The sequence below is a fragment of the Microtus ochrogaster genome, chromosome 19 (assembly GCF_000317375.1).
Source record: "Microtus ochrogaster isolate Prairie Vole_2 chromosome 19, MicOch1.0, whole genome shotgun sequence".
NCBI lineage: Eukaryota > Metazoa > Chordata > Mammalia > Rodentia > Cricetidae > Microtus > Microtus ochrogaster.
The window spans coordinates 59937044-59951786 of NC_022021.1; the positions used below are offsets into that span (position 1 = coordinate 59937044).

The 14743-nt window shown below is 39.4% G+C and overlaps 1 protein-coding gene across 2 annotated transcripts in view; it reads left to right on the plus strand.

Annotated features, from left to right (window-relative positions):
• Arl15 (ADP ribosylation factor like GTPase 15) overlaps window positions 1-14743 on the plus strand; it is a 362674-nt gene that overhangs the window by 126318 nt on the left and 221613 nt on the right. For both annotated transcript variants that reach the window (XM_026783835.1, XM_026783836.1), the window contains exon 3: window positions 12330-12389. In XM_026783835.1, the coding sequence (XP_026639636.1) occupies window positions 12330-12389 (60 nt within the window). The remainder of the gene's footprint in view (window positions 1-12329; window positions 12390-14743) is intronic.

Here is a 14743-nt window from a genome sequence, read left to right on the forward strand (position 1 = left end):
TTGTAAATTTTAACGGCTCCTATATTTGTTTTCATTAAGTTATTAGGTAATTTGTATTTTCCCTTTGCTGGAACCAATCACAGCATTTGGGCTAGCTCATTTCCTGATGAGTGAGATAGCAAGTTGGCTAATGTTTTGGATATCAAACGTCTATGAGTTATAGCTATCTTGACCTTGGCCCAGTGCCTTTTTGGAGGCCTCCTTGGAGTTTCTTGCCATCAAGAACTTTATCATGGGTTGGGAAGATAAGTTTTCAAGTGGTAAAATGGTTCACATTTGATTGTTTATTATACACCAGGTCCCACTCTGTAATACTGTGATGTGTACTTGATGGTATAGGCACGGAAGTAACATGTGATTTCTAGCTCAGGACATCAAAGAAAGCTTCCGAGTTAACATTACATTTGAAAAGTTCTTGACTTGACAGGATTCTAAACCATGACTGCTGGGAAAAGGATATTTGGAATCTGAAACAGTTGGTTCAGAGACAACAACGTCTTACTGGTCCAGGTTCATGGTAAGGGTTGTAGGAAGTGCTGCTGTCCAGGCTAGAGAATCAGAAAGCTGTTGGGGACACCTGTACTATGGAGAGGTGAGGCAACAGATGCCAACGTGAGGATGGTGAGTTAGGAGCACATGTAATCAATACTGTAAAAGTGGCAGTCATATTGTATGATGGAAAAAGAAAATTCAGTAATGACTCAAAGTTCTACCTTGGTGCTTGGGGAAAACTGTAGAAAGAAGTAGAAAAACCATGACAGGCAGCTTTAGAGTAAGAGAAAACTGAAAAGATTGTCTTGGGATGTTCCAATGTTTTGTTGTTAGTGGGACATCTAATAATGTTTGAAACGCCGGAATAACAGGCTAGAAGGAACCTAGAGTGTCAGGCACAGCTCTGGGAGACCCCTGAAACGTAGCCTTGAGTGAGACAGTCTAGAAATAATGCAAGGGGTGCACCCACACACTGAGACAATGGGGATGTTCTATTGGGAACTCACCAAGGCCAGCTGGCCTGGGTCTGAAAAAGCCTGGGAGAAAACCGGACTCTCTGAAGCGGACAATGAAGACTACTGAGAACTCAAGAACAATGGCAATGGGTTTCTGATCCTACTGCATGCACTGGCTTTGTGGGAGCCTAGGCAGTTTGGATGCTCAACTTACTAGACCTGGATGGAGGTGGGGGTTCCTTGGACTTCCCACAGGGCAGGGAACCCTGATTGCTCTTTGGGCTGACGAGGGAGGGGGACTTGATTGGGGGAGGGGGAGGGAATTGGGGGGAGGGGGAGGGAATTGGGTGGCGGGGAAGAGACAGAAATCTTTAATAAATAAATTAAAAAAAAGAAGAAATAATGATTAGAAGGAAGGGGCGCTAAGCACTAGCTCCATTCCCTTCATCCATTACATAGTATTTTTTGTGTCCTCTACCAAGCTGGGCAGTCACAGTGCATCAGATAACAACTCAGACAGACATCCCCACCCTGGGAAACATATGTTCCTCCGTGTGTGTTGTTGTTAAAGAATCTTTTTGGGTTTTCAAGGCAATGTTTCTCTGTGTAGCTTTGGAGCCTGTCCTGGAACTGAGTCAGAAAACCAGGCTGGCCTCAAACCCACAGAGATCCACCTGTCTTTGCCTCCCTGAGTGCTGGGATTAAAGGCATGTGTTACCATTCCCCCCTTTTAAGGCTTATTTATTTATTTATTTTATGAATGTAAGTGTCTACCTGCATGTACAACTTGATGCCAGAAGAGGGCATCAGATCCCATTACAGATAGTTGTGAGCCACCGTGTGAGTGCTGGAAACTGAACTCAGGACCTCTGGAAGAGAAACCACTGCTCTTAACCTCTGAGCCATCTTCTCTAGCCCCCTTGTTAAAGAATCTTAATGCAAGCATGCCTATATGCTATCGTACAAGTCAGTTACAACCAAGAAATGAAAAAAAGTCATAAGTCAAGTTGAAAGTCTGAGAAAAGGGCCCTTGGTTCTGGTAGCAATATGATGAACAATGACACCGATAGCATGATCTTAGTTGATGATGAGGATGGAGGCCACCCAGGGAGTGAGGAAGCAGTGTGTAGCAGTGTGTAAGAAGGGTGATGATTCATACAGACTCTAGCCATTACTGCTTGGTTCTTTCTTTCTTTTTCCTTTTTTTGGGGGTGGGGGGAGCGTGTGGTGGTTTCAAGACTGGATTTCTTTGTAGCTTTGGAGCCTGTTCTGGAACTAGCTCTTGTAGACCAGTCTGGCCCCGAACTCACAGATCCGCCTGCTTCTGCCTCCCAAGGGCTGATTTTAAAAACTACATATGAACTTTTTTTTTTCCAGGACAGAAAGAAAAGGAGAAAGTGTTATGACATTTGTTTCAATAAGAGCAGGCCTCGTGAGCATTTTTACAGATTTCATGATCATCTGAGAATAAAGAAAAGCCTGAATGGGCTCAAGGAAGGATAGAAAGAACATGAATGATTAAGGTTTTCTGATTCTCCTCCAAGTATAATAATCAGAATTGATTTAACCTCTTAAAACAAATGAAAAACAGTTACTGCCATGAAAACATTAGAAAATAAAAGTGAAAAGCACAACACAGACAAAACAGTTTTCATAGAAAGTATCAGGCAGATCACCCAGTCAGGAAACAGGAAGAGCAGCAATGAAAAGGGGAACAGGAGTAGCAGGAACAGACTGGGCATACGTAGCAGCGTAATATATTCAAACATCACCAACAACAATTAAATGTAAATGACCTAAGCTCCTCAATTAAGGCTGAAGTATGACCAAGTTAAAAAAATGAAAGAGTCAACTGAGTATCGACTTTAGTGAATAAACTTTAAATATAAATACAAATAGCTTGAAGTTAATGAATAGAAGATTATAGAAGTCCAATAATATAAAACAAAAATTTAGAGTGTTTATATCAATCTCAGACAATGTACACTTCAGAGCAAAGAGTAATACAGAGAACAAAGTTTCTTTCATAGTGATGAAGGGATCATTTTAATCAAGAAAGCTGAGTACTTATGTACCTAACACTAGATCTTCAAAATACACAAAACAAAAAATGATAAAACGATAGAGTGAAGGAGACAAACCCACAGTTAAAATGAGAAATTTCTCTTTCACCAATTGATAGTTGTAGGGCTGCACTCCGCTTAGCTATAACAGACTTGAACAACATGCCCATCAACAGGGCCTGGTTAATTTTTACATATCACTTCACCCTACCACAGAAGACGTCATTCTTCCCAAACACTTTTGAACATTTACTGAATTAAATAATTATCTACTGTAATACATAAAAAAATGTCAGTTAGTTTAGATTGACTCCAGTGATACTAAAGATGTTTTCAGACTGTCCAGCCCTTAAACATTGTTGTCTACAAAGTTCATGCTGAGGAACCACAAAATGGAGTTGATTGAGGCCCCCCCCATGCAAATATTACACACCCAGAAATCTTACATTGTTTTAAGTAGGTTTGAGCTGTATGTGGTCCCCAGACTATGTGTTGGACAGGCTGCCAGTGTTGTAGGATTGAATTAGAAATCATTAAGAAAAACATCCTTAGGAGACAGTTTCCAAGTATTTGAAACTAACTTGCTTCTAGATAGCCTCTGGCTTGGGAACTCAAAAGAGCAACTATAATTCATCTTGTACCAAATGACAACTTATCAGAATTTGTGATATGTCTCTTTTTTTAATTTGTATTTTTAAAAATTTATCTATTTTATATCCCGACCACAGTTTCCCCTTCCTCCTCTCTACCTACCCCACCTATGAAAACAGAATTTTGAGGGAAATTTATAGAAATGAGCCCTGGTATTAGGAACATTTGTTATCGTATAGAACCTGGGTTCATTTCCCAGCACCCACATGGTCCCTCACAACCATCCATATCTCCAGTTCTAGAAGATTCGCCATCTTCTTCTAGCACCAGACATACATGTGGTACACAGTACACAGACATGCAAGCAAAACAATCATACATATAAATAAATTTTAAGAAAGAAGAGAAAGCAAGTAAGCAAGCCAGCCACAAATCAGTGGTCTTAGCTTCTCCAAAGAGAAAACAAAAGAAAATAATCAGTTGGATTCTAAATAGAAGAAAAGAAGTAATAAAGGTGAAAGTAAAAACCAATGAAGCTAATTAATAATAGAAGGGATAAATGAAACCAGATTTTCTATTTTTAAAAGATGAATAAAATTGATATGACTTAGCTACCAAGATCAGAAAGGATTTAAAAATATATAAATTGCCAGTCCTTTACCCATGAAAGCACAATGCACGTCATTTAACTATTCAGAGGATAAGAAGAAAATACTAACACCAGCTCTCTGCCAGTGAGTCGGATAATTTGGATGAAATGGACACTTCTTTGAAAGACAAACCTGCAGTCACGTTCAAGAAGTAGAGAATTCTGATAGTTCTTTGTTTACTAAAAATATTGAAATTATCATTAAGGAAACTTCAAATTGGCATCATTGATGGATCCTGCCAAACATTGTATGTGTGTGTGGGGGCGTTGACTAAGAAAAAAAATTACCAGTTTTCTTTATGTTCTAGAAAATTGAACAGGAATGGAAGCTTAACATTTCCTTTATAAAATCGGCATTAACCTTATACTAAAATCAATAATGGCATCATGAAAAGGCTACAAGTCAGTCATCCCTCATGCACACAAATGCAAAATTTCAAAACAAAATCTAAAATATCAAATATAAGAACATACCAGTAGAATGTTATATCAAAGCTACATCTATCCTAGGAATGCAAAGTCTATTTTACATGGACACTTCAGTCTGGAGCTAAGCCTTTTGCTGAGTAGTTGAGTGCTTATCAGCATGCCTCAAACCCCAGTTTCAACCCCCAGTGCCATCAGAAAGAAAATAAATTTAATTTTTAATATTTGTAAATGAAAATCTATGAAATTCCTGATAAGATTTAAGATTTCCAACATCAATTTCTTATAAAAAAATTCTCAACATGTTAAAAAATAGACATTACAGGCCTACTACAGGCGCAACTGGCAATTTGTCATAAGATACTAATGTGAAAGAAACTATATCTTTAAGGCAATTCCTTACAACTTTGAGTATAATAAAACTTTAAAGCAGTGCAAATGCCCTAAAGCAAGGGAGCTTGTTAAATAAAATTTGGAACCTCAATTGAAATGGTTGAGATTGGGAAATACATGTCTTCTGTTGAAGAAAATAAAAAAAATTAAATTCACACTCATTTTTAAAAGTTCTGCTATAGAAACATGCATTTGAATGTAAACTGGGAATGAATATGTAAAATAATAATAATAATGTGCTCTGTTGATGTGGTATGAGGAAATTTTATTGTTCTAGATTATTATTGTGTTTTGTAACATTTTGAAAATATAAATCAAATTAAGATGAAATAATTGTTTTCAACAATTAAGAAGAGGGTCTTTGTTAAGCCTGGTTTCTTAGGAATTGATAGCAATCCCTGAGAAGGGCAGGTCCACCCAGTTTCAGCAAAGCAAGCATGCCTGCTTTTTTTCCAGGAAGAAAGGGAATCCAAATTTTATTGGATCGTTAACTTCAACCATCTTTCAGCTTTGACATAATTTTTAAAAGATACTTAAGTTGTCAAAACTCAAAGGGCCGAGAAATCCTCCAGAAAGCAGGAGCTGTTGAGAGAGAGAGAAGCTGGGCAGCTTCTCCTGAGGTCTGAAAACAAAAGCAAGTTAGTTCTGCCTGGGTTGAGCGCCTTGCCTGTGAACTTACTACGAGTTCTGTCTGAGCCAGCACCTTACCTGTGGACCTAGTGCTAGTTTCTTAAGAGTAGCGGTTAAGCTGTAGATTATTCAGTGGTTTTCCATTTTTGAATCAGAAGAATAGGATGCATAGACTCAGAATAATGTATTGACAGAGCTCAAGAACCAGCGAGAGAAGACTAAGTACTTTGAATTGAAAAAAAAATGTTGAAAGTCTCTTTCTGAATCTATACCTATACACATATATTTTTGCTCTTGAAAATTTGCCAGTGACCAAAGATCATGACAGTTTGAAAGGAAGGCAGAAAAAGTTCCCAAGAAGTTGAATGAAATGTTTAAAATAACTTCAGTATTAGCTGCACATGGGTTAGCCAGAGAAACAAGTTAAACATTAGATTTTGGTATCTGTGAAAGGATTGTGCTTTCTAAAAGCCGGTAGATTAAATTTCCTTTTATGATGTTGAAATTCTATTGAGAAGACTTTTGCTGGATTTTTGTCCAAACATCACAAAGCTGTCATGGCATAAATAATGCTTTTGGTCTTGGTCAAGACCACCAGATCTCTGGAGTGCCTTTCCCTTCCGTCATTCTTTAGAGGGATCCAGGAATTCCAGAAGCACACATCAAGTATCGGAGTGCATTTGTGCAGGCTTGGGGGGAGGGGAGACGAGGATCTGGGGTGCAAGCCCAAGTAAAACATTTATGTGTAACGCATGATGAATAAAAATAGACCAGCCTTCCTCCCCAAACTAGCTCTGTTACAATTCCAGGAATGCTTGCCCTGTACAAAACTTTCAAATTCACCTCCGCTGTATTACAGGTTTTGTTAGACTTAGGGATTGCAAAACATTGAGAGGCTAAGCAAACAATTATTTCCCCAAAGAGTTACCAAGTCATACATTTATTAAAATTTGTGGGGCTAAATCATAGGGGCGGTTTCAGTCTTGCTCATGTAGCTTAGATATGCCAGGAAAAAATGAGTGGGCAACTTAGGCTTCGGCCATCCTGCTATTTGAATGGTGCCCAGGGAGACCTACCCTTGAGGTCTGCAGCCCAACACTAGAGGCCATTGAGATTGGACTCAACTGTTACTATTATTTCCTCCTCTGTATTGACTATAAATAATGGAATCCTAATTTTAGAGGAAATCTCAAAGAACTAATCTAGTCTGCTCATTTTGTAGTTGAGGATTCACGGCCAAAGTCCTGAAAGTGCTGGTGAGACGCACCAGGAGGGCGTGTTTTGTCACAGCAGCACAGACTCTTAGCGAGGGAGGCAACAGGAGGGCGTGTTTTGTCACAGCAGCACAGACTCTTAGCGAGGGAGGCACCAGGAGGATTCAGAGTTGGAGTGTGAGGAGGTTTTCATGCTATTAGGGCCCAGTCAGTTGCAAGTTACCGCTTCCTTCCCAAGTTCCAGGTTTTATTAATAGTGCCTAGCAAGAAGGGCTTTCTAAACTCATCTTAATATTTTTGCCAGTAAAAAAAAAAAATGTTGTTTAGCTTTGAAAAAATTAATTTGGGTTGCTCATGTCAATTTATTAATAGACACAAAGGAAAATAAATGTGTGGATTAGTCACACATGTTGCACTGTTAGAACCAGCATCTCTAGCTCAGTAGTAAACACGTCAGTGTGAATCTACCTGCTCACTGGTGCCTGCAGGATTCCAAGCACTACACGACTCTGTTCAAGACCTACGTTCAGTATTCAGTGTAGCTCTTAGCTGCACTTCCTTCTTGGGACAGTGTACTGATGGTGCCATCGGGGTTCCCACAACAGGTAAACTAGCTGAAAATCCTTAGCAACACTGGAATGTGGAAGAACATGCATTAAAAAAAAAATCTGAAAGGTGTTCCTGGTAAAATCAAACAGCTAGTAATGGATGCAGCCAGGATTTGAACCCAGACATTTATACTCTTTCTAGCCCATGCTTTGATTTCTTAAAGCCTTTCTTGGACAGTTTTTGATGATTTGACTATTTCTGACTCTACTAACGTCATTAACCCCTCACCTCATCCAACCCACTGTAAAGAGAAATCATGTGGAGTGTGGGTTCTCTTTTCTTCTTGGTTGGATATCTGTGAACTGGAAATGCTATGTTACCCTTTTAGCTCTGCTGTTTAGTCTTCGCCAATATTTAGAATAACCAAAATAAAGAAATACTGTTTCTCTTCCATGAAAAATTCATTTTCTTGTTTTCTTCATTGATGATCTAGACTTTGTTTTCTGAGCAACAATTGCCAGAGCTGAATATAAGAATGATATGGAGACCATAGTATGGGAGACCCTGAATGCATTTGCAGTATAAATCTAGCTACATATGTTCATTCTGGGGAGAAAGTATTTATGAGTATTCTGCAGAAACATTTATATGCCTATAAATAAGATTACTTGGTTACTTTATTTAATGTGAACAGTTGATATTTTTGTAGTTAATTATGGAGGATCTGCAAAGAGTTAAAGATAGCAACAGCCACATTACCTGGCTGTGGCCTTTTCTAGGATGTTACTTCTTTTTTGAGTCCCTGCCTGTTGTCAGCTTTTAAGAATCAAAGCCAATTAAACATTACTGGCGTGCTCCATAGCTTTCTTCTTCAAAGTTTGGACCTGCCCTCCTGCCTCTCTGGAAAATCCATTCTTGAGAGTTGCCTTGGACATAACCACTAACAGACTGTTGAGCATCTGCAGAGGCCTTTTGTTTCCAGGATTTCACAATCATTGCCGTTTAATCCATAGAATATCCATGTGAGGTAGATAGATATATTCAAGCATCCAAATTTCCTGCAGGGGAATTTCAGTGCCTGTAGGAGTATTGTGATTGGCACCGACTGTCCCTGATTTCCCAGAGGCCAGACACCTGGAGAGGCTTTGCTGCAGGCCCAGGTACACACCAACATTTCAGGACAGGATCTCTCTCTCTCTCTCTCTCTCTCTCTCTCTCTCTCTCTCTCTCTCTCTCCCTGTGTTTTATAAAGATCCAGTGACTTTCTGCACTTTTAACCTGCAATAGACCCAGTATCTATAGCATGTCATCCCATGACAAGGCTGGGGAGTAGATACTGTCTTTCCATTTTACAAATGAGAAAGCTAAGCCTAGTAGGTTGCCCACAGTAGAAGAGTTGGAATGTGTCTAGTTCTGTCTGATGCCAAAGTCAGTTCTTCAGCTATTGTCAAATGCTGCCTTCAAAATGGGAGTGTAAGAATGACTAAGATTAAAAACACAATTGCCAGCTCCTGTTGGAGAGGATGTGGAGAAAGAGGAACACTCTTTTACTGCTGGTGGGAATGCAAACTGGTACAGATTGGTACAGCCACTTTGGAAATCAATATGGAGGTATCTCAGAAAATTGAGAATTAATCTACCTCAAGACCCAGCTATACCACTCCTGGGCATATACCCAAAGGATGTTCCATCTTATCACAAGGATACTTGTTCAGTGTTCATAGAAGCTTTGTTTGTAATAGTTAGAACCTGGAAACAACCTAGATATCCCTCATCCAAAGAATGAATAAAGAAAATATGGTACATTTACACAATGGAGAATTATTACTCAGCTGTTAAAAGCAATGGCATGAAATTTGCAGGCAAATGGATGGAATGTGGAAAAAAAATTATTCTGAGTACGGTAACCCAGACCCTAAAAGCAAACATGACATGTATTCACTTATGAGTGGATATTAACTGTAAAGTACAAGATAAGATAATCATGCTACAGTCCATAGACCCACAGAAGCTAAATAACAAGGAGGGTTCAAAGGAGAACAAAAGGATATCCTTGGGAAGGGGAAATAGAATAGATGTCACCAGTGGACTGGGGGTGAGTGGGGTTGGGAACAAGAGGGATCAGTGGTGGGGGATACTGGGAGAAACAACTGGAATTGGGGCCATTATGGGTGGCAAAGTGGAGACCCAGTGCCATGGAAACTCCATGGAATCTACAAGAGTAACGCTAGCAAGACTCCTAGTGATGGGGCACACAGAACCTCAACAAGCCATCTTCTCTAACCAGACAAGGCCTCAAGTGGAGGGATTAGGATACTAACCCAGCCACAAAACCTTTGACCTACAGCTTGTCCTGCCTGCAGAGTGTTCTGGGACCAAAGCCTAGCAGAACTGTTGTCAGAGACCAGATAGACTTCATCCCCATTGATGGGAACATATGCAGAGTCCCATGGCCAAACATTAAGTGGAGCTTAGGGAGTTCTCCCAAGAAGGGGGAGGTAGGATTGAAGGAAGCAGAGAGGTCAGGGATGCCATGAAAACATGGCCCACAGAATCAGTTGATCAGATCTCAGGGACTTGCAGAGATCAGGGAGCCTGTAGGGGTCTGATCTATGTCCTCTGCGTGTATGTTATGGTTGAGTACTTGGTGTTTTTGTGGGACTCCTAATAGAGGGAACAGGGGGCTGTCTCTGACCCCTTTGCCTGCTTGTGGGACTTTTTTCTTCCCACTTGGTTCCTGGTCCAGCCTTGATGTGGTGATACTTGCTGCATCTTATTGTAGCTTGCTATGCTGTGTTTGGTTGATGTCCCTGCCTGTTTCTGAGGGGAGACAGAAGCAGGGGTGGATTTAGGGGAGAAGAGAGGTGCTTGGAAAAGACTGGGGAGTAGGGAGGGAGGGGAAACTGTATTCAGGATATACTATATGAGATAATAATAGCAACAACAACAGTAATAATGATTGGAATGTAATTTCTAGCTTATCAAAATGCTGGGAGACCGTGGAGAGAAGGCATACAAAAGATAGGCTGGGCTAAAAAGATACATCCTTTTTATAAGGCAAAGCAATACCATGTGGTCATTCTTACCTACAATGTGCCTATTAGAGCTTTTTACTCTCCTCATCACCAATCATAACATCCCAAGTGAAAAGTATTTGTATATTTTTCTTCCTTACTGGTAATTTTGTGAAAAGTAACTATTTTATAGTATTTATTCATGATAAAACCGTATCCTGAAACTACTGAAAAATTAGCTTTAAAAGATTTATTTTGTTCTTTTATTAATTTTATTAAAATTACTATTATTATTTGGTGAAGGATTCTCTTTTGTATGCTGTGAATAACATTGATGAATAAAGAAACTGCCTTGGCCTGTTGATAGGGTAGAACTTAGATGGGTGGGGAAAACTAAACTGAATGCTGGGAGAAAGGAGGCAGAGTGAGAGAGAAGCCATGTAGCCCCAACCGGAGATAGATACCAGAACTTTTCCCAGTAAGCCACAGCCTTGTGGCAATACACAGATTAATGAAGGTGGGTTAAATTTATTTGTAAGAGTTAGCCAATAAGGGGCTGGAGAGATGGCTCAGCGGTTAAGAGCATTGCCTGCTCTTCCAAAGGTCCTGAGTTCAATTCCCAGCAACCACGTGGTGGCTCATAACCATCTGTAATGAGGTCTGGTGCCCTCTTCTGGCCTGCAGGCATACATGTAGACAGAATATTGTATACAGAATAAATAAATATTTTTAAAAAATTTAAAAGAGTTAGTCAATAAGAAGCTAGAGCTAATGGGCCAAGCAGTGATTTAAATAATATGGTTTCTGTATGATTATTTCGGGGCTGGGCAGCCGGGAACCAGCAAGCAGTCTCCTTACAATAATTATTCAATTAAAAAAAAGAAGAAAACAAAGAAAACAGGTATATGGCAAAGGTACTCAGTTGAAACAAGAGAATCTATTTCGGGCTTCCAGGTCTCCAATTCTCTCTCAAGTCACTGCTAATCCAGTTTCTTGTGGCTTTCAGAAATATCCAGTGTCTGTGTATGTATTTATGTACATTGTTTGTTCTGTTTTGTTTTGATTTTTGAGACAGGGTTTCTCTGTAGCTTTGGAGCCTGTGCTGGAACTAGCTCTTGTAGACCAGGCAGGCCTCGAACTTACAGAGATCTGCCTGCTGAGTGCTGGGATTAAAGGTGTGCACTAACACCGCCCAAATGTGTATGTACATTCTTATGTGTTCCAACTAAATTGGTTGCCTTCTCTGAGTAGTTAGACCCTAAGTATGTTGTTAGTTTAGAACCATATTCTCTGAACATTATCAGTGTTTTATGATATTCTTTGTAAAATTATTGTGTATAAATGATTATTTATAATTTTACTTTTAAAGAAAAATATAGGTGTATATTATTGTGTCCTTAAGTGAAATACAAGAAAATTCAAATATAAGATAGTTTCTATTTAATTGTTTTATCACTAGTTCCTGGACTATACATGAGAAAAAGGTGTAATATATTAAGAACTAAATCCTTAGGCCCCTGTAGATTCCATATTTTCTTTGAAATTTCTCATTTTTTTTTCTGGCTATCTTCTAATTGGTAAAAACGCTGCGTGATTGTTACATGCTAAGGAATAGGGCAGTATTTTGAAGGGGAAGGGGATAGTATTATATTTGGCTGTAATAGTCAATGATGTTTCAGAATAGTGAAAGAGAATGTAAGCCTATTTTACCTTGGAAATGATTTGTTTCTGGTATCAGTATGAGCTATGGAGAGCGAGCCTCAGTTTTCTGCAAACACAGGATCTGACCATCTTAAGTGTCTCAATGTAAAAGTCGAGTTGCTAATTCTTTTCTTTCTGTTTTCTAATTTTAGGTTTTAGTATAAAGGCAGTGCCATTCCAGAATGCCATCTTGAATGTAAAAGAACTCGGAGGTATAACTTTACAATCTTTTCTACATCTGCCCTTGATGTTACAAGCTTGCTCTTCATGTGTTACATGCAATTAAGCTGTGATGATTTATTTTAGGTGATGGGTTTTCACTTTTTTCTTAATAGTAATTTCATAGTCGTACTTCCGTCCCTTTACACATGAATTAGTGGTTATCCTGGAGTGGTAGGTTAGACTTTGCTTTCTCCTGCGTGACGCAGAGGACTACACAGTAACGGCAAATGCCATGCCACATCCTTGCTTTTACTTGTTAATTATTCTAAAAGGGAACTTATGGAAAGAATCTAAAAAAGTGAATGAAAAATGGGCTAGATAGGACAAGCTGTATTTACGTGTGAATGCCTACTGCAGGTTCGATTGTACTCAAGTCTTTTTAGAATCTATTTGTTCCGATAATAAATCTTTGCCAATGGGTTCTTTGCTGGCCAGGCACATTTATTGGATAGGCTGTACCCCAAAGCATACATCAGTCAGTCTTTCATTGCACTCTCTGTCTGGCATTTTTTTGGGGGTTGTGTTTTATGTCAGTCAGGGTCTTAACCCATGCAAATAGATTAACAAAGAAGTCAGTCAATCTGGTGAACCTACTAAATTCTCTTAACGGCTCAAGAAAATGCCAAGTGCCAGAGTTCAGTATAATATCGGTGAGTTTAGTGACTTAGAAAGTTCTCTTCTGTCTTCTTAATCACTGTGTGATGGTGACCTTACCCTGCTCTTTGTTGTTGGTTTTTTCTCTCCTCTGTCAAGGTCATTTCCAATTGTGACTATTTCTAGTGCTGTGAAATGGAAACACTCAGCTTTATGCTGTCTTACCAACGTTTGATGCTTTCTTGTTGTTCAGTAAAGCGTTGACCAGCTTTTCCAGGTGGCCGTCAGTGTGACAGCTAACAGTGACCTTTACAGCATCGGTATTGAAAAGCATTGGTGATAGAGCAATTCCAGGTTTCTCCTGAGATGCTCGGTGTTTCCACTGGACAATAAAATCCTGGGAACGTGACTGCTGATTTTAGCTAGAAAGCTGCTGGACAGTAAAATACAAACACCTTTGAAGTAACTTCTGTGGAAAACCTTCTAAAACTGCTTCCTAATAGACTATTTTCATCATGCTTTGGTTTCTGCTAGCTACTCTCCCAGTGACGATATTATCTGTAGATATTTTGCAGTCAGAGATCCTAATATAAAAATCAGCAGGATCTAGCAGTATGGCTTGAAAATTCTCTTGGTTTTAATTATTAGGCTAGATTTTAAAACGTTCACTCAACATTCATCAGATATAAGAAACTGTTGTGACTTGGCAAGATGTTTATTGTGTAAGATGGTTATTTGGGTGAAATAAATAGTGAATGTTTCTGAACAGTTAAGAAAAAACGAATGCTTGAAGCTAATGTCGACCGTATGCCACTGAAATTGCGTGCAATGGAAATGAAATTGGAGAACTGGGGTTACGTAGGAGAAGAATACGTTGTTTCTCAAGGAAGTTGTGTAGCTAGCATAGCTGTGCCCTGACAGTTGACGAGATGGAAATTACAATAAAGAGGACCCATAGGCTTTGGTGGCACATTTTAATTACTAACTTACTGTTAGGAGGTTGAAGAACATTGGTATAAAACAGAGTCTTGGGCATTGGAGCAGTAGGCTGGTTCGAGACTAAGGCTACTCAGATTCATGCGTGTATTGTGTATTAGTGTGGAAAAGTACATTTCTGGCCCAACCATAGATTATTTTTTTTCTCCTTCAACTTGAAATCAAGTAGACTTCACAGTGTGACTTGTGTACTCAATTTCACAGTCTCAGAGGCAGCAGAGGGAGTCGGTTTTTATTACTCATTATTGAAAACTTGGAGCATAGCATACTCTGTTGTGTCTGGAAGGAGCATGTGAACAGCTGGGCTAGCACACCTGAAGAAAACACAGCTTTCCTGGGTTCTAAAGTATATTCTAGGTACCAAGGGAATCATCTCAATGTAAGGTGCTGGGCATTTAGGGAGAATTCTAATTTAGTGAAATCAGGTTGCCTGGAAGCTGCTTAACCAAGTGTTCTAATCTCAGGGGGAAAGAGTTGAGTGGTTCAGGACCTCTCTGGGATAGCAGATCACCTGCGTTCACCAGTGCTTGGCTACTCAAAGATAGCGGTGCAGCCTGGCAGTATGACGGGCCAGTTTTATTTTTTATTTTTAATGTTCACAATAGCCTGTCCTTTGCAGCTTACCTGTCCACTCCTGCCAGACAGCACTGATTGTACCTATGGTTTTATTAGCATATATTAATTGTATACCGCAATAGATTTCATTATCACATTTGTATACATAAGTAAAAAATATTTCAGTCATATTTTCCCT